Source organism: Chenopodium album, chromosome 2 (genome assembly GCF_948465745.1).
Source record: "Chenopodium album chromosome 2, dcCheAlbu1.1, whole genome shotgun sequence".
Taxonomy (NCBI): domain Eukaryota; kingdom Viridiplantae; phylum Streptophyta; class Magnoliopsida; order Caryophyllales; family Amaranthaceae; genus Chenopodium; species Chenopodium album.
Window position 1 is genome coordinate 14,235,221 of NC_137835.1, and position 20,381 is coordinate 14,255,601.

The 20,381-nt window shown below is 31.3% G+C and overlaps 2 protein-coding genes across 2 annotated transcripts; one reads left to right on the forward strand and one right to left on the reverse strand.

Moving 5' to 3' along the window:
* Positions 1–2,678: 2,678 nt before the first annotated feature.
* On the forward strand, positions 2,679–6,233 carry LOC145583419 (uncharacterized). Its single transcript, XM_081640664.1, has 4 exons — positions 2,679–2,833; positions 3,276–3,477; positions 3,555–3,710; positions 5,935–6,233. Exons 2-3 carry the CDS (start codon positions 3,286–3,288, stop codon positions 3,687–3,689), a joined length of 327 nt encoding a protein of 108 aa, XP_081496790.1. The 5' UTR covers positions 2,679–2,833; positions 3,276–3,285; the 3' UTR covers positions 3,690–3,710; positions 5,935–6,233.
* Positions 6,234–6,954: 721 nt separating this feature from the next.
* Positions 6,955–8,832, reverse strand: LOC145583429 (protein PNS1-like). The gene is made up of 2 exons (XM_081640672.1): positions 8,717–8,832; positions 6,955–8,416 (listed from the first exon to the last, which is right to left on the reverse strand). The coding sequence occupies exons 1-2, from the start codon at positions 8,819–8,821 to the stop codon at positions 7,121–7,123; spliced, it is 1,401 nt and encodes a 466-aa protein (XP_081496798.1). The 5' UTR covers positions 8,822–8,832; the 3' UTR covers positions 6,955–7,120.
* Positions 8,833–20,381: the final 11,549 nt, after the last annotated feature.

Genomic DNA, 20,381 nt, shown 5'->3' on the forward strand with positions numbered 1-20,381 from the left:
ATAATAATAACATTTGTAAATTTTTGTTAATATGAAAGATATAAACCTATCAAAATGTATATATAGTTCAATTGTTTAATAACTTATATCAAATGCATAATTTTATTAAAATTATTTGCATGTAGTCATTAAATGTGTTGGATGTTGTGTGGCTATGCAATGTTCAAAACTTTAGTTGAGCTACTTTGATTTAGTGATTGTACGGTCAAAAGATATTGACTTCGATCTTGAAATATAATAGTCTAATAAATTCTAAATAGAAAAATTAAAACAAAAGGAAATGAAAATAGTAAATGGCTTTAAATATTGAAATAAACATAACCTAATCAATTTAGCGAATTCAAGAGACAATTTTAAGGCTTTTAAAATTAAATGGGAGAAATATATGTAAAAGAACAATTTCAGAGATATAAATGTTCATGCACTATTATAAGAGTTTTGTTAATCTTTTTATAATTAAGGTAGTGATAAATCTTAATATATATTCCGTATATTTTATTTATATAAATCCATACCTATATACGAAGTATTTGTGTTGTATAGTATATTTAATCAGATGTTGGTTATATGACTATTATATACTACCTCCGTTTCTTTTTAGTTGACATATATTCTTTTTTAGGAGGTTTTTTTTTTAGTTGACACGTTCCTTTTGGGGTTACTTTTTTTACCTTACATTTACGAGCTACCCCACTTGCTTTTTCATTCTCTCTCACTTTCTCTCCTCTCCTTAATATATGTGCCTAAATCAAACACGTCAACTAAATAGAAACGGAGGAAGTAATATATAGTTTTTGGCACAATGCTTAACTTAGGAAAATATATGTACTTGTAGGTCAAATATAGGGTTAGATTTGGTGAGTGCATGACGGGTAAATAAAACATGTATATATTAGATTGATTGTAGCTACTGATGCGGATGGTATGATAAGATAATTTAAGTTTTTTTTGTCAACGGGAGATATAAATGAATTAGTCCACTTCTCTTATGTAGTTAAATTTTTTTTATTTTTAATTTTTTATTTAATTTTTATGAGCACTTCTCTTATATAGTTATGGAGTATTATTCAATTATTTTTCAATTATTAAAATAACATTATAAAAAATTAAAAGAAATTCAAATAACATAAAATACTATTCAAATAACGTTCCTTTAATTTTTTTATTGACCATCAGTAACCAAGTCCTTTATTAGTGATTGAATTACCTCTGTTTTTATTTTTCCTACGGGTTTAATAATTTGATTTATAAATCGTGCATTGCACGGGCACTATGCTAGTAATATAATATAATATAACTATATTATAGTTATATTAATTATCATATAATAACATCAAATTTTTCACACTAAACAAATAATTACAAAAAATAACAATTTGGATATCTAGAAATATTCACTTTTTGAAAATGAAATGAGCACATGTGCTAGCTACTAGTGACCAATTTAAATCTATTACTCCCTTCGTTTCCATTTTTTTATTTTTTATTTTTACGTTTTCATTTTGGGTGTTCCTATTTATTTTTTTACATTAGTAGGATTTTTCTATTTTAAGACATAAAATTTGGACTACTTTACTGTTATTTTTTATTACCTCACTTTGTCCTCAATTTTGCATGTGATAGTGTTAATTTTGTGAATCTAAGGAGGAAGAAAAGAGAAGAAAGAGAGGGAATCCATTAAAGTAGAGCTTGAGTTTTGGTCAATAAAGAGAGATGAAGAAGAAAGAGTGAAAGAGAGGATAGAGAAAAGGAAGTAGTGTATTCTTTAAAATGAAAATATTAGAAAAAAAATACAAAGATACTATTATATCATACTATTTGTGTATATTTATACTGCTAAGTACATTAGCCAAGGAATACAAGTAACCAACAACTTTATAATCCAATGTGTATATTCTAACATTATACTTTTTCCAATTTTATATTGGATGGGGCACTAATTTTAATGTTCATTATTACTTTCTCTCTCCTCTCCTCTCCTTTCCTATCTCGTAGTAATAGTCTCCTTTACCATCTCCCAATGAATTATGATGACAAAAATGATTGAATGTACTCACTTTATTAATTTTCCTAAATAACTGAGCATATTCTAAACGTAAAGAAGGAGAGAGAATGTACCTATATCTATTTTTGTTAGAAATTAACAAAACATATGTTGAATACTTATACATTATGCATGGTCAAAATCTACACCACTACATAAAATATAGGCCAGTCCAAAAATATTTGATAAAATTACATCCATATAATCTCTTTTCAGTATATCAACCACTATGTGTCTCTTTGAGTTTCTTCATTCGCCATCGCCAATCATGAAGAGAAACAAAAAATTTGGAGAAAATATAACTCAAAACCCTTAAATCAAAGGTCGTCAGTTTTAATATATATTTTTTTTTGGAGGAAATAATATTAAATTACCAAAAAGAAAATCTTATAATTTCGAAATGACCCATTGTAATAGATCAAAAATAAAAAAATAAGTTGAGTCTAGTCTGAAGAGGATGATGCAAAATGGAGTCATTTGATACTCTCCCACTTGCTTGATATTGCCCCTTTTTTTTTAAAAAAAAAATCTTCCTTTTCTACAATTGTTGGACTCCTGACCCAATTATTTTCAAACGGCCCATTTAATTATTGGACGACTGACCCAATTATAGCTGGGACGGGTTAGGGTTTTTTAATGGGCCTCCAACCCATTGAACTGTAATTACGAATATCCAAAAAAAAAACAAAAAAAAGGGATTTAATTGTCAGTTCTCCATTGAAGCGCACTCGACGTTCTCCATTGAAGCACCTTCTGATACTTGTATCCCCCATTGAAGCACCTTCTGAGGTATTTTATTGTTTCTATTTGTAATTATCATGTCAATTTCATAATCTAGGGTTTTATTTAATTTAACTTGATTGTCAGTAATAAGTTTAGGGTTCGAAAATTTGAACTATTGTTTCTAATTACTAAGACTATATGAAAGATGATAATCAGCGTTTATGTTGCTAGAAATTGATAGTCCTATAAATCATTTATGTGATAATTGAATCAAATTTGGTTGTTAATGTGTTGCAAAACCCTTTAATGTTAGTAATAAGGGTTTGATTTTGTTGCTATTGTTATTGAAAGAGTGTTGATTTTGTTTTTAAGAAGAATGTCATTGAGTGGATCTTCTGATTATCTTGTTATTATGTCTCTTTTTCTATATCGGACAGCGATTCATGTTAGCCGACCTCAAATCATTTTGGGACTAAGGCTTTGTTGTTGTTGTGATTGTGTATTATAGATTGAAAGAGATGAGTGCATACAAGGCTTTCAAGGCACAAGTCCCAATTGCATGGAGCCCCAACTTGTATATAACATTGGTGAGGGGTATGCCTGGAACCCGAAAACTCCACAGACGAACCTTGGAGGCGTTGCGTCTTGGCAAATGCAACAGGACTGTTATGAGATGGAACACTCCTACTGTTAGGGGAATGATACAACAGGTCTCACTATCATATGCCTGTTGAGTTGTTCTGTTTGTTATATACCTACCTAATGATTTGATTTCAATCTGTTTCAGGTTAAAAGGTTGGTAGTTGTTGAGACTGAAGAGATGTATAAGGCTCGAAAGGAAAATCAGGAGAAGCATCGAGCTTTACGTCCTCCACTCATTGTCAGCCACCAACCTCCTACTCCTGTGACTGAATCTTCTTAGGTCTCGTTTTGATATTATGAGGTTAGCTGTTACTTCTTACTTGAGTGTAATTCTCTCATTCCTGTTTGTGAGTCTGGTTGGCTATTGTTGTTATAAAGTTGTTTCTGCGAATGATTAGCTGATCCACCATGGTCTACTTGTGGCAAAGTTTTCACCTTTCGACCTTCAGAAAGTAGATAGAAATTTAAATGCTCACTTAGTTTTATACTTCTATGTACTACTTTTCATCCAAACATGTTGGCAATAGTTTGGAAGGAACTGACAATTTGCACAAAGAAATGATGTAGTCCATTGTTGTAGTATGAAGACCCTACATATTTGTGTGCTTATTACATCAAGAGATGTGGTTCTGGATTGTGGTGCCTCACTTCCAATTTTAAGAAACTAGTACAAATCTTTTTAAATGCTGGTTGTCGAGATATTACTTTTTGCGAGTGAGGAGTCTGGAAGTACGTTGTTGGATGTATTTAAGGGTTTTGGATTTGGAATGTCTTCATTTGTCATTGTTTTACCCCAGCTGAATTCCTGGTTATACAGAGTTAATAAGGACTTGTGACTCTGCACTGCAACATTAAGCAGAGAGGTGCTATGCATATAGTTATGCTATGAATATGGTTGTGCAATTTGGTTGTGATTTGCATAATGATTGAGAAAGTGGGAGTAAGTTTGTTTTGGCTTTAAAGTCTTGGGTTTCAGTAAGTTATATGTTTATGGCTGTAAATATAGTTCACATGCTTGGAAGAAGCTAATCCTATATATGTATCATATTAATTATTCTTTCAGCTGTACCAAATAGTTTTTTAGTCCAAATGGAGTAGAAACCAAACCACATATAGCTCAATTTCATTGTAATTGAACTAGAATATACTTAGGTGATAAACATCAGGGAAAATAAAGGCTATATTACAGTGAAAGAGGTGACCCAATTCTCTACGTAAATCTTATGTATTGATATATACTGATGTGGATTTAGGATCCAATAAAAGTAATTTATAAATAATATGTTTAATCAATTTTGAAAGAATGAATTGGATCTTGAATCCCCTATTATACTCTTTGACTTCTTGAGATAAGTATTCAGTTAATACTCTTTACTCTTTAAATGTTGTGTGTGAGACGTAAACTCGGAATAATTAATTTTGTTAATATTTGTAATAATCGGGTCTGGTTTTTTTACATCTAAAAATGAGGGATACTACGGTTTTTTATTGGTTGATTGGCATAATTTATCTCAGGCTTGTTAATATGGGCTTAGATATTCTTTTTTTTTTTTTTTCTTTATTATTATTGGTGTTAGTTATTTATTTCTATAGAGTAAATTAGGATTACTTAGATTAAAATTAGGGTAAAGTATTTTAAACCCTACCTCCTTTAGGAATGATAAAAAAAATCTTTAGTATTAATCAAAGAGTAAATTAGGATTACTTAGATTAAAATTAGTCTAAAGTGTTTTAAACCCTACCCCCTTCTTTTGCTTAGCTTTGCCATGTTAAAAGTAAATTCAGTTTATGGAAGATGCTATCATAAATTTTATATCTTTTGCATAGGTGTTTGTGTGATTGTGTCTTTATAGCATGGATGGTTAGTTGTTTTATAGTTAGGCTGCTTGTAATCTTCAAAAATAATATTACCATCGAAGTTTACTAGTCTCAAACTTCGCTTCAAGCTGCATAGGGATCAAACTTTGAGAATATGCAAAGTATAGTGTTACAAATATAATTTAATTTTTATTTTTTCAAAAAAATAAAAAAAATAAATATGTTTGCCTAAGATGTTGGAGTTAGCTTTGAGATCATTGATGGACAGAATTAGGTATGTAAGCTCAACATAGTGAGAGTTAGTTATTCCGTATTCAATGTAGCCTTGACTCTTGAGAGATGCTATCGTTGGTGTTTCATGCTGGACTAATTATAACTTTAATCTGGTCTCTTTTCATCGCAACTTGCAAAGAATTAACATTGCCTCTTTCCTTAGCTGATGTGTTTCATTTAAGGAGTAGATGCGCCTACTGAAGACTAATTAATTGACTTGTGCTGAATTTACTGTCCTAGATCAACCAGTGGGTTGCTGAAGTACTAAACTCCAGATTATGATGAGAACACTTTTTTTTTATTATTATTTGGATCCCAATATCCCATCTTTGTATTACGATGATAAATTTTCTCTAATTCAAGGTTTTTCCATACTTGGCGACTGTCATGTGAATAGTTTCCTGATAGATTTCTGAACTGTTTATGCTATGCAGGTGCCAAATATTATTTAGGAATCATGAATTGAAGACCACTCAGTAGGAAGCTCATCATAAATTTATCAGACTTGCTGATGATTTCAAATTTGATCCTCTGGTTGTATGGATGTGGTTGCTAAGTCTTCGAGAAAAGGTTGTTTTACAAACATATTGTATAACATATTATCTCTCAAGGGCTGAACTGAGATAGGATCGGTTACTAGAGATGATAAACACCCCTCGTGGTTTAAGCGATGGGAATCTGCAATATTGATTTGATCTTTTCTGCACCATAAAATTCCATTTTGTACTTCGTATGTCTGGATTTCTCCTTGCAGTTTCCCTAGGTCCTGTTTTTAATTGACAAGGCACATCCACCATTTGGTGTTCCAATAATGTCAACTTTTGACTATTGATTTCTATCTTTGTAGCCCATAAAATATATGATCTGATGAAAACGTCCCAGATAAATCTAGAAATGTAATTTTCACTGTATTACTGTAATGCTGTACGGTTTTTGACAAATTTGATTTTGACCAATGAACTCAATTCTGGCTAATATTCAGGACGAAGGTAGTACAAATACGTAGTATAAAAGTTAAATTCTCTATGGATTCAAGTTAACAACTGATTATTAAGCTCTTATGCCACCACCATGCTTCTCTTACTAGTATTCAGCTCTATTATGCATTTATGCACCATCGTCGTTGCAGCCAGCACCCCTATATCTCAGACATCAAAATTCGCAACCTACCTTTTTGACTATAGTCGTGGTTGCGCTAGCTACAGGGCAAGTTATGGTCTGGTGGACAAGATTATACATGTAATTTTAGGGAAAACACTGCCTCTTTGTGGAATTACATGGTGGAAAGCTGCTTCCACGATCATCTGTTGGGGAGCTGCTTCCTTGAGACCACAAGCACTACAAGGTGGAAACCACAAGAAAACATTTTTGGAGATTATTTTGAATTATATACAAAGTATAGAGTAGTATCTCGAACACTGCGTCCTATCTTGCTTATGCTACCTCGCCTATAGCTACTAAACATTCAAACGCGCAATTGCAAGCAATTTATTGATGTATACAAGATATGACTACACTAATTTCCTGGTTACAGAGATATCTACGAGAAAGAATTCATGTTGCTATCAAAAATTTGTTAGGAATACTATATGTCTATATACAAACTGTGTTCTGTCCTACTCAACGATCCCCGCCAGAAACATTGGAATGCTGGTTTTTATGTAGCTCCTGCAACCTAAATGGAATAGTTGCATCAAAACGAGCACTTTGAGGGTTCTCAGCAAACGCCACATGGTAAGCCGATGCACATGCTTGTGGCCAAGCCATAGCTACACGACTAATCAAATAGCCAATCAAAAAAGCATAGATCGAAATTTCAGTTGCATACTCTTTATGAACCACAAGTGCCCAACACCCTCCTGCTAGTGCACTCAGAGCCCCTCCTGCAATCCCACAGAAGAAACAGAATGAACTTGTCAAATCACAGTCAATAAGCTCTTCCATCCCAGCTCTCCGGAACATCTCCCACGTGTCAGAGGATGATTGGATGATCCCCTTACAGTAGACTCCAACATGGACAAATCCCCAGCGATTGCCACATGTCACAAGTCTTGAGGCAATTCCTGAATAACAGTCGGCACAAGAAAACAGGAACTCATCAGAATCTCCTGCTATAAGGCTGATTCCCCTAGCAGAGCCACAAACAAGGGTGACAGTCGGGACTAAGACAGACCCAAAGCAGACAGTTCCCACCATGGGTCCCACTGCCACTCTCATAGATGTCCAAACATCCATTGTTTCATCTCCACAAGCAAAGTTCAGATACCTGACACGCGAGACTGCCACCTGCAGTATATTCTTGACCACCTGCAGTGTCCAGGTCATGCTAAGGATGATGACCGCGATGAAAACCTTATCAATATGGGTTCCAGTCGCAGTAGCTCCACCAATCCCACCCACCAAAGCCGAAGAGTAGACTACTGATACAATGACAGACACAACAGTCATTGAGATACTCTTCTGTGGAGGAACTGCAGTGCAGACAGATAGCACAGAAACAGCATGATTAAACCGTGGGTTCGCCCAACAAGCATACAACGATTGAATAACAGCTACTAAGATCGATAAAATTCCGAAAGCTAATCCAACTGCTGAACCAGTAGAAATCAAAAGAACACCCATGGCACAAGTTAGCAGGGGACTAAACCAAAATGCCAATTTAACAGCTCTCGACGGATGACAGTATGTTACAGTCTGCCATACTAATCCAGTGATTCCTGCCAATCCAACAGACATCAGCATCGGAGGATACCACTCCGATGGATGAAACCGACGATGAGCATGCTTAGATAGAAAGCCTCTGATGATCAGAATCACTGCAAGCACAAAAATCACAAGAAGTTGCAAATAAAACACAATCCCAATCATCTTCCCACTGAGTTTTGGCTTATCAACCGCGATTCTTGCCTCTTCCACCTGCATTGACAATGATTTTCTTAGGAAATCTTTATGCAAGATCAAAGTTAAACAAGAACATAAAATAACAACCCAATTAACCAAATCTTAATGGGTTTTTTTCCTTTTTTTTTTCTTTTTTCTTTTGACGTGGTAAAAATTATGTAGTACAAGCAAAAGAAAATAAAGTTAGACAAAAAGAACAAGAAATTGAGTAACGTGTTAGACTATAACATAAAATAAAATGATAATGACTAGTAAAAATGATTAAAACAACTTTGATTTAAAGCCATGAAATTGAAGAAAGCGAAAAATAATTACTTGTGCAGGATTCTTGTGAAGATCATCTGCTTCAACTTGAAGATTCTTATCACCTTTGTTATTAATTGGAGTTACTGATGATGAATAACTCATGATTCTTGCCATGTGAGAGGCACTTCTTTAATGGTTTTTTTTTTTTTTTTTTTTTTTTTTGGGATTAAATTTTTGTTACATTTAATTTCTTGCGCCTAGAATTCAGCAAAAATATAAGGATAACCATGTTATATAAAATTTGAAAATCAGTTGGTAAGTGATAAGAGAAAATTAAGATAATAACAACTAACAACTAATATTGACCAATTAATTAGTGACAATATTTTCTACGATAGTTTACCTTATATTATACACTTTTTGCTAATGGAACTTTATGAGTTAACTTGGTCAGTGTGTTATATTGTGGGCAGGTCAACGGTTTTAGCCGCTCAGTTGGCATTCTATGATTTGTTTACCTTAAAAGGCCCGAAATCCTCTGCCTTCATATAAGGCTTATTTGTCTTTGTGAACTATCTAGCTTGCTTACTTTTCAAATGATTGGGAATGGGTGCTCAATTCTTTTTCATTAAGAGATTTGATAGCCGTTCTAGAAAAAAAAAAAAATAATGTGCTTTAACTTTTAAGGTCCGTTCTTTTCGAAACAATAAAAAATAAAAACAATGGATTTTTTTATCTACAGAGTACTAATTAAGTTTCAATATGTTCTAACCATTATTTTATACAATATTTTTTAAGTATGAGGTTAGCCGTATGGGATTGAAATGAGTGAAATTCACATCTAACGTTTGTTTAAGAAAAATTTAAATTCTAAATCCATACCTCAAACCAACAACATATGGGATTTATTTGTATATAATTCTAAATCCGTATGGCATTAGTGTTTTCCAGCCGAATCAGTACAAATTCACATATTGTATTTCTTGTGATGAAGTTTTTTATTAAGGCGATTGTTAATCAAATCTATAATATATTTAGTTTAAAGGTGTGTACTTGTGTTGAAATTCTTGTTTTTAGAGGGTTTTTTTTTTTTTTTTTTTTTTCATACTCCGTAGGAATTATATGTTAGTGCCGTTTAGCTATACTTTATTAATGAAATCTCTTTTCTTCTTGTTGAAAAAAAAAAAAAAAAAATCTCTTTTCTTCTTGTTGGAAAAAAAAAAGGATTTAGAAACCCAAAGGGAGGAGGGAAACCCAAGGGAATAAAAATAAAAATCAAACACAAAATATGTATTAAGTTTCAACCCCATACTTACCCTAATTTCATTCTAGTTCTAACCTCATAACACTTGTAAACCAATTTAAAATATACGGAGTACTCACGTCCTTTTCTTTCATCACGTATTCATTTACTTAGCTTCCTACTTCCTAGAATTCCTACGGTTCTACCAAACAGTTGAACCTTGAAAGACAAACCAGTAACGTAGGGATAGTAGATCACTAGATTGGTAGGAAAGAAATAAATAAATAATTTTAGTAATATGTAAGCACCACATTTTCGAGTTTACAAAATGTATAGGTAAATTCCCTACATTAGAAGCCCCTTTGTCACTGTCCGGGACCCCCGAAACATGTGGCGTGATCTAGCCTTTTGGCGGCAAGAACGCTAGCCTTGAGTGGAAGACGGGCTTGTGAGCACAAAGCAACACAAATGGCAATTAATCACAGGAGCACTCACGTCTACAGTGGCGGATCCAGGATTTCCGATTAGGGGTAGCGCAGTCGTGTGTAGTTGTTTAAGAACATTTAAAACTCAAATTAAAATCGAATTTTATTTTAGGGATTCATATATATTGAAAAATTCTCCAAAAACGGCCGAATGATTTTTTTGATGCGATGCAACACATTAGTACATTTTCGTGCTCCAAATTAATTAACGATTTGATTTTGAACATACATACATTTGACTGAGAACTTATTCAAAAAAACAATTACTAAGATATATTAGACGTATAAAAAAATAATTGCTATACTTAAAGGAGTGGGCCCCTAGATTGTATCTTGGCTTCCCACTAATTTTTTATAGGTTGTATGACATTGTCTGTTTTTAAAATATAATAATAATAATAATAATAATAATAATAATAATAATAATAATAATAATTTAAAATAATAATAATAATAAACTTTTATGTTAATTAGTAATTAAGTACTAGTAATTTTGTACTCCAATTCATATCTAAATTATCATTACGGCTAATACAATACTCCATATATACTGCGTAAATAACTTGTAAAATTGAAAAAAAAATCTTTATTATTAAGAATAATGGAAAATTTTAAATTTGTTATGAAATATTTGTGGATATCCATTATCCTCATTTGTATCATTCCGGAACAATCTAGATCTAGGGTTTATATTCTTATCCAATCAAACCCTAATATATTGTATGTATATATACACCTTATCATATGGAATAAGATGAACAGATTAATTCTCAACACGTTATCAGCACCATCGCTAAGGAAAATCAATCATAATTGATAATACTATACGATTAACTGGACGAAAATATGAGGGAAATCAGTCTCCGAAAATATGAGGGAAATCAATCATCATCGAGGTTAGTCTTTTGTATTTATTGGATTAATTATTATGAAATTTATCATGATCTCATCACCATTTTTGTTTTATGATTGAACAATATTCCGATTTTATAAATATATACGTTATATATATATATATATATATATATATATATATATATATATATATATATATATATATATATATATATATATATATATATATATATATATATATATATATATTGGTATGCGACACTGGTTATATTTGTTGTATGGAGTTTAATAGATGCTTAAATTTATTAAAATTAATTATTTATTTATTATTGTATAATCTCCTTATATGCTTGAGGAATGCAATTTGATAACCCTGTATTATTGAAGGTGTTGCAAAATGCTAACTGCCCAATACTAAGAATTACGGAGTATTACTTTATCCTCTATGATTCCATGATTATTATGCTTGATTGTATGCTAATGATTTAGGATTATCATTGCTACCTTATAGCATCTCTGATAAGCCCATAATCTACTCTAATCTACACATTATTATTTCAGTCAGTTTGAACAGAGATATCATTGTGCTAATATTCCACAATCTTAATTACCTGGTGGATATAATTAATTTGCAATTAAGAAGAAGAACTTATTATCAAGTGACCAAATATCAGAGACATCGATTGAGTGTATAATACTTCACTATATACTGAACTTTAAAGTCCTTATTTTATGAAGATGTTACGTTCTGTGTGCCCTTTTACTTTTGTCCGTAGGAATCACCTTCATTTAAGAAAGTGTGATATTTGGTAATTTTGATTTATTGAAGTAAAACAAACGTAAACAATTATCGTCATAATTATTTACATATAGCATTCTTATTTCCTAGCAATCTAGCATACTTATCACTTTAAGTTGTTATATTTGTAATTATCTTTAGCTAGGTTGTTCTCTCTGTAAAGTCTACTAAATCATATATGTCAATCTTCTATTTCATTAGAATTAAACATTGTATTTGTCCAGGAGTATGTATATATTATTTTTGTTACAGATTTTACTTTGGGTCCATAGTTCTTGGTTGAAGATTTGTATAGTGAAGTACCAAATAGCAGAAAAGAGTTATAATTAGAAATAATGAATTTTTCATTTATATGGATTTAAAATTCCCCAAACTTTATAAATATATATATATATATATATATATATATATATATATATATATATATATATATATATATATATATATATATATATATATATATATATTAGAGCAACTCCAACAGTGTAAAATTAGGACTAGCTTGCAATTTATGAAACTAATAAATAATTAGCTTAACCATTGGAATTGCATTACCAAATTAGCTGGGCAAAGCTATTTGCTTAGCTAAGCTAATTAGCTTAGCAAATTGTGGGAATTAAAAAAAATTAAATAAATAAAAAAAAATTATTGAAAATTAGCTTAACCATTGTGGGATTAATTAGCTACAAGGTAGATTAGCTTTGCAATCCTAGGTGGCATGGCAAGCTAATTTCACAATTAGCTTACCATTGGAGTTGCTCTTATATATATACTTGTATGTAATTTCATATGCAGTATCCAAAGAAGAAATAACTAAGAAGATATTATGTTAATACAATTCCTTTTGCTTCACATGCAATGTTGAAATATTGACGCATGGATGTATAATTAAATTTGATTATATACCTATACTATATATATGAAGTTGGATTATGAGAAAGATAAATAAATCGAACATGAAATACTTATGCATATGGACCTGAAGTTCCTTTTGAATGAGAGTTCATGTGATTGAAAAGAAGCAAGTTTGTATGATGTTTTCATGATTACTATTTATTGAAAAGTTCGATTAGAATTGCAAACATATTTACTTGTACATATCAACTATTGGACGAAGAAATAATGTTTATGAGTTTATAAAATGACGTGAGAAACTCTACATATGATCAACGTTTTGTTATGCCCATAAATATAAGAGGTTTTGTTTTTTTTTTTTAAGATGAATGTAATTGGGCATGAGGAACATGATAAGTGTTCTATAAGTATAATTTTATATAAGCATGTTTTTGCTAAAAGGAACATGTTACTTGATACATCACATTGCCAAAAGAATTTATGGCTTAAAAGTTGCAAGGATTTTAAAGGTTGTTGGATTGATTCATTCCATACCCCCATATGCAAGGATTAGGGGGAGATTGTATGTAACCCTTGCATATAAATAATAAAATATATATATGGTCAGTTTGATACATACAATAATTTAAATATCAATTAGAAGTGGCCACATGTTAATTAAATATTTTGAAATGATACAATCCTGAAGATGGATATAAACAAATGACATTTATCATATGCTAGTTGTAAATGCTCTAATTTAAAATTGATGTCCTAAGAGTACAACATCAATTGTTGATGAACCTATAACATGCCTGAAGCGTGATAAATCAATAGGTTCTAAAGATAATTAAGTATCTTTGAAAAGGAAAGGAGTCACTATTGACAATGACAAATTTGAGGAAGTGGTAAATATCATTACATTTCTAGAAGAAATCACTTTTAGTAAAGTTCATATGTTTCATGATTATATAAAAGACTCCAGAAGAGTATGAAATATCCAACAAGATTAACATGTATCAAGTTTATAGTTTAAACTCCAGTAGAGTATGAGTAATTATTGGATAAAATATTAATTGATTGTCTTGCCAATTGTATAAAGAAACACATGTTGGTGTTCTAATATCACATCACATTCATGGTCATGCATATAGTAACTTTAATAAAGTGATCACTAGTGTTGAAAACTGACCAGACTTCAAATTTAGAGAAGTGATAAGATGTGATAATTAAATTAGGTCATCCGGGTTTAATAATTATTACCCGTAATGGAAACCTGAAGTTTCATTTGATAATGTGCTGACGCTTTCTCAATGTTAAATATATAAAATGAATTGAATGACAAGACGTAACATTGAGATTGAGTTATATTTGGATTGTGAGTTATAATAATTTGTATTGATGAAAATTAGAGCATTTAATATGTTTTGATTTTTTTTATATAAAGGAGTAATGGCTAATCAAGGAGTAATGGCTGATCAGAAGTTCACCAAAATAACTTATATATTATTTTCAACCATCAAGTGATCAGAAGCTCACCAAATACACTATTTAAGTCTTTAAAGATCCAGAAGATCATCACCTACTAGAATTACGAGCAAGTGATTTATGCTTGTATAACAATTCTTTTGATTGGGGCTATTATATGTCAGCACATATGAAATAGGAGAAGAAAGAAAAACGTACAAGTGCACAACATATGTCTCCCCATTGACATTGATCTCCAGAAGAGAAAATATTATTGAAAATTTAATAATAAAAACACATGAAATATAAAGTTAATGAATAAATGATTCTTCATCGAAATTGTTCTCCAGAAGAGATAAATTTTGATTGTGATCCTCCCAATGAAATGAATTTTAATGCAAGTTTATATACTAAGTTGGTACAGAATTAGACGCCCCTATAAAAGAGATATTTTACCAACTTAGGGGAGAAGAAATAGCAAAAGTTGGGAAAATCGAAAATAAATAAATAATATTTATGATCCCTATAATGGTAGTTTGAAAAGTTATATATATGCCAACTTTTGTATATATATTATCAAGATATGTTGCACATTTATGATTTGATTTGTATTCAGTTATGACTCATGTTGCATAGCGTTGAAGATACATTTTGGTCATATTAATTATTTGTATACATTGAGATAAAATCTTGCCAATTGTACTTGAATCACTACACCTGAAGTGTAGGTTGTATATGATCGGTTCCAAAATAAAGATATGTTTAATAGATATGATATTTGGCAAGATAGTGTAGTTGACACTAATAGTGTAATAGTATATAAATACCATAGTGTATGAAATACCCTAAAGTGGTATAGATATCTAAATTATTATAATAGATGGCCTATGATGTTAGAAAAGTTATGATGGTACCAATGAAAAATGTATTCAGATATCATTGTCAAAATAGCATGCTAATTGAAATTGTACCTTGAGGAATTATATGATGATACCGGTATATGACGGAACCGATAAATAATGCATATGCATGATATAATGGACTAGTGAATAAGGGATTTGGAATATATGTCCATTTTAATGTCGACATAATGATAATAATAAAGTTTATCATGGACCAGAAGTCCAAAGAAATATGGATTTTTAAAATCCACACTGTACAGTGTCTTGCATTATTTCGAGTCTTATGTATGTTCATATGCATGTGTGAGTCATAGGTTATTGGATTATTAATTGCATATGTTCGAAGTTGTGAATGCATAACTCATTGTATAATTTGTTTATTATGTTATCATATTTTTATATCTCATATTGTATGCTTTAATTTCTATATAATAATTGTGGTGTATGTCAATGTTCATTCAAAGTATAGTAAGACATATTTACAACTGTGATGGAAAATTAAAAGGAACTACTTATGTTCCAATGGGCTTACACTTGTGATGAAATTATTGATGAGGTCGATTGAATAACATATTATGAATCATATAAGAAGAGTTCCGGAAGAACTTATGTACGACGCATTTAAATATTCATCCCTACAAAGTTTATATCTTGAATATTGCTATTCAATTATTATCAAACTCTTAATAAGTCAATGTGACTACTGACATCTCAACCTGAAGATTGAGCATATATGAAAGTTAGTTAGAATTACTATTTGCAAGAGAACTATCATGTCAATTATGAATATTCTAAAGAATATCAACGGAATGCTTGTGCGTGAAACTATTTTATTATGGTCTAGAAGAACCATGATAAATGTATATAATTACATGTGTTATATTATAATTCATATGAAATGGAAGAATACATTAATGATATCAAGTTTTATCATCATATTATTATTAATGAAGTTTGATCTATCAAGTAATGATCATCAATTTCTATCATTAACGACTTCCAGAAGAAGTCATAATTGTATCAGTTTATTTTTTTTTTAAATCAACTACAAAACAGATCGAGATTCGAAAAATAATATTAGAGATAAACACATGTATGGTGAAATGAAGCCACTTCACATGTTCACGTGAAGACTTGAAGAATTGAAGATGCAACTTCAATTTTAGAGAATTGAAGATCAACTAATGATATTTTACTTACTACATATGAGAAGATATCCAAAGATATTGGATTCATCGTTGCGGCACTAGAAGATCTCAAGTTATGTATTCATCAGGGGGAGAAAATACGCGCTGCACTCTTTTTCCCTTGACCATGGTTTTGTCCCAAATTGGGTTTTCCTGGTAAGGTTTTTAATGAGGCAGCATCTCGAGCGTATTACGAAGAATGATGTATTCTTTTTCCTTCACTATGTTTTTATCCCAGAGGGTTTTTCGTAGTAAGGTTTTAATGAGGCACAATCTTCGATAATGGACATCCAAGGGGGAGTGTTATGAAATATTTGTGGATATCCATTATCCTCATTTGTATCATTCCGGAACAATCTAGATCTAGGGTTTATATTCTTATCCAATCAAACCCTAATATATTGTATGTATATATACACCTTATCATATGGAATAAGATGAACAGATTAATTCTCTCTCAATCTCTCATCTTTCCCCCTTATTTTACAACAAAATTACTTTCTTATTCCTGTACGTAGTTAAAGAAATAAATTATAGGAGCAAGGATAGATTAAACTATTAAAGTACTTAGAAAGATGGGTAAAAATACTTAGACAAGAAAAAAGTGAAAAAATAAACACAATGGGGATCGAACCCCTGATGAGCTTGTCTCAAAACCAAATTTGAGATATTCTCCTTCTACCACTGCAGCAATGGTTAACATGTAGTATAATTAGGTAGTTAAAAAAAATTATCCAAATTTGTAGGGGTAGCATGTTTGTAGGGGTAGCACATGCTACCCCTTGTTACTATGTAGATCCGCTAATGCACGTCTATTTGGACGACGGAGTGTGGGTGGTCGAGGCTTAATTATGACGGCCGATACTTCAAGGTGGGCACAAGCGGGTCTGAACCACAAGTTCTTAGTGCATCAAGTTGGTTTGGAGGAAAGCTATTATGCAAATAAGACACAATATCTATCAAGGTCTAACAACAAACAATCATAAAAACAAGGCAACATTTGGTAGAAGGATTAAGATTTCATTAATCATTCACCCTCTTAAGAGCTCTAATTTGATTACAAGGAGAATCCCTGGTAAACACTGCACTAACACTAACACAATAATGGAACCTCAGACCTAAAAAACATAACAAAAACTCTAAGAAAGCATCCAAAGGTAAACTAATACATCAAAATGAGTCGGATTCTAACATCCTCCCCCACTTAAGTTGTCGATGACCTCGTTGATTTACAAGAGTTACCATCAAAATTAGAAAAACCTAATCTATCTAGATTCTCTGTTGCCCCGTTGATGCGGCTGGCTTGTTGAATCTTTGTTGACTCTGAATCAAGATCTTTGTTGTTGTCGAGGAGCTTGTCTTTAGGGTTGTTGTGCTCGAAAAACTTGTTGAGAGCTTCATCGATCTCTAAATTTCCTCCTGGAAGCTGTATCTGTTGAATTCTGGTGGAGAGCTGCTTCCACGATCATCTGTTGGGGAGCTGCTTCCTTGAGATTGTTCTGCTTGTTTATGGCCTATGCCTGTTTGTGTGATATTTTATTATAACCATTTGCATACATGAGATAAATGTGTTGGATGTTGTGTAACTGTCCAATGTTTAAAGCCTTTGTAGCGTTACTTAGGTTTAGCGAAGGGATGGTAAAAAAATATCAAGTTCTAGAAATATACTCCCTCCGTGTTTAAATACTTGTTCCATTTTCTTCTTTCAACCGTTTTTAAATACTTGCCCCACTTCCTTATTTGGAAAGCTTTTACAATATTAAATTCACTCCTCTCACCTAGTGGACCCAACATAAATCATATTTATTAATTTCATAGTCTCTCTCCTCTAATTCTCTTCACTACTTCTAATTTTTACAATTTTTTATTCTTCCACCTACCTCACTACCTCCATATTTTACTACTTTCTCCAATTTCTCATAACACTCCGCTCATGGAGAAATGGAGCAAATATTTAAAAACGAAGGGAGTAAGGGTATGTTCTCATTGACTGAACTGAATTGAACTGAACTGAAGTGAGCTGAACTGAACTGAACTGAACTGAATTGAGCTGAACTGAACTGAAATGAACTGAAATGAATATTTTATAAGAGAAGGAAATTAGGAGCTGAACTGAACTGAATTTCAACGTAAGAGAACAGGCCCTAATTGTGTAATAAATCTTAGGATTGTTTCTAAGCAACCACCTTATAAACCCAATTTTTGTGAGAAATACCTAATTAAAAAAGTTGTAAGACACTACCTAATTATAAAATATTTTTAAAAACTACCTAATAATAGGTAAAATATTACAACTACCTCTATCATATTTCCACCGTTGACCCACTTCAAAACACCCACTAAATCACCACTTTCAATCCCAAAACCAACACAACCAGCTTGAAATTGCCTCCACCACGCCGAAACCACCCTCCAACCCCAAAACCACCACCTCTAACCCCAAAATATACCACCATCCCAAAGCATGAAACTACCCTTACCAACTTGGAATATCCTTCAAATACGCCGAAAATCCTTCAAACTACCCTTATCACCTTGAAAACCAACCCGCGGTGGTTCGAGGGTGCTTTGAGGTGGGTTAACGTCGTACAATTTGGTCAACATTGGAAATTCAACTAAAGGTAGTATCTTATAAAATTTTAACTTTTATTAGGTAGTTTCTTACAACTTTTTTAATAGGTATTTTATCATAAAATTTATGTTTTATTAGGTAGTTTCTAACAAAAAAATCCTAAATTTTTAGGAAATTCTCTTTGGAAATACCCTATTTTTAATTTTTCTCTTGGTGAAATTGGCCGAAACACCCTAAGAATGACTTAGGTGCACTAAGCACCCTAAACCATGCGTTCCAAGTCAAATTCCATCACGAAAAGTCCCATTTGTTTTTATCAAATTGGCATATATTTTTCTGGCCCACTTTATAGCCCAACCTGACTATTTGACCCAAAATGAGTCCATCAATTATATAGGCTAAAGCCCATGTACTGTCAACATTCACCTTTGAATCCAATTTGCAATCTAATTTGCTGTACTTTAGAAATCTTTCCCACTTACGTAAATTCTACTCCTCTAATGCATATACTTGTAAATGATAAATGACTACTTTAAAAAATGATTAGGAGAAGAAAAACTTGTAAAGGAAGACTCAATTTGCAAATTACAAAGATAAAAAAGAAGAAAGTAGCATGCATGTTGCCAACAATGCAATGAATAGAAGTCAGCAAATGATTACAATGGTCAAAGATATATGAGAAATGAGCAACCGCATCAAACACAAAGCTTCCCTACAAATAAAAATTCCTCTTTTTTTTGGCAGACTAATCAAGTGGATTTTTTCAAGTGGGGACTGCATTTTCTAGTTTTGCATACAAACTAGATTCATCTATTTTCCTTTTTTTTTTTTTTTGGTTCAGTAAGTTGTAGTAAGGGCCTGTTCTGATTCACTGAACTCAGCTGAACTGAACTGAACTGAACTGAGATGGACTGAATTGAACTGAACTGAACTTATTAATTAGTGATTTTTAACTACGGATTAGTGATCTTTGATTATTTATTGATTATTTATTACTATATGTACATATTAAAATATTTTACGAAAAATATACTATATAATTTAAAATTTATGGAAAATATATTAAAAACTTGAAACCTCTAAATATTTTAAACACATATACTATTTAATTTAAAAATAAAATAGTATTATGACAAAAGAACACAAAACACTTACATGTATCTAACCCATTTAACAAATTTTAAAAAAAAAATATAACCATTTGAACAGTGAATTGTATCAATATTATTATTATTATTATTATTATTATTATTATTATTATTATTATTATTATTATTATTATTATTATTATTATTAATTATTATTAATTATTGATGATGATTATTATTATTATTATTTATTGATTATTATTATTATTATTATTATTTATTGATTATTATTATTAGTATTA